General features: G+C 67.9%; 1 protein-coding gene across 1 annotated transcript in view; it reads right to left on the bottom strand.

Annotated features, from left to right (window-relative positions):
• Positions 1-607, bottom strand: part of PIGM (phosphatidylinositol glycan anchor biosynthesis class M) — a gene marked incomplete at its 5' end in the record, with an annotated part of 1,445 nt that extends 838 nt beyond the window's left edge. The window contains one exon of the mRNA XM_015558585.1: positions 8-607. Coding sequence (XP_015414071.1) covers positions 8-607 — 600 coding nt within the window. The remainder of the gene's footprint in view (positions 1-7) is intronic.

The following is a 607-nucleotide window of genomic DNA, read 5'->3' as shown; positions in this document are numbered from 1 at the left end:
CCCGTGCCCACAGCCGCGTCAGGAGGGCGCGCAAACCCGCCTGGAGGGAACGCCGGGGGGCGCCGGGGCTCGGGTCGCGGCCGAGCTCTGGGGGCAAGTGGAGGATTATGGGAAGGATGTAGGTCACGGGGTAGATCTTCACGTGCACGGCGAACCCATAGGCCACCGCGGCCGCCGCGACGCGCCCGTTCTCCAGCAGGTACAGCGTCGTCAGCACCAGCGAGGCGACGATGGAGTCCGCGTTGCCCCGGCTGGACACCGCCATGGGGAGCGGGTTAAGCAGCCAAAAGGCGCAGTAGCCGCACGCCTGGCGGCGCCCCAGCCCCCTGAGCAGCAGCAGGCGGTACAGGAGGAAAGCCGTGAGCAGGTCGCAGCTGATGAAGAGAAACTTCCCGAAGAGTTCGCTGAGGTAGATGTTGGGGGTGAGGAGCCACCCGAGCAGGGGAGTGTAGCGGTAGGTCGCCCGCAGGTACGGGGAGCGCCCCTCGGTGACGAAGCGCGCGGCGTCCGTGAAGACCTGGTAGTCGATGTCCGTGTACCTCACGAGCAGCGTGCGGTCCTGGAAGACCCCGTAGAAAACCAGGACGACTCGGGCGAGGAAGGCCAC

The sequence above is a fragment of the Myotis davidii genome, unplaced genomic scaffold (genome assembly GCF_000327345.1).
Source record: "Myotis davidii unplaced genomic scaffold, ASM32734v1 scaffold251, whole genome shotgun sequence".
Taxonomy (NCBI): Eukaryota; Metazoa; Chordata; class Mammalia; order Chiroptera; family Vespertilionidae; genus Myotis; species Myotis davidii.
The sequence above is the reverse complement of the archived record's forward strand: the minus strand, read 5'-3'. Positions and strand labels throughout refer to the sequence as shown.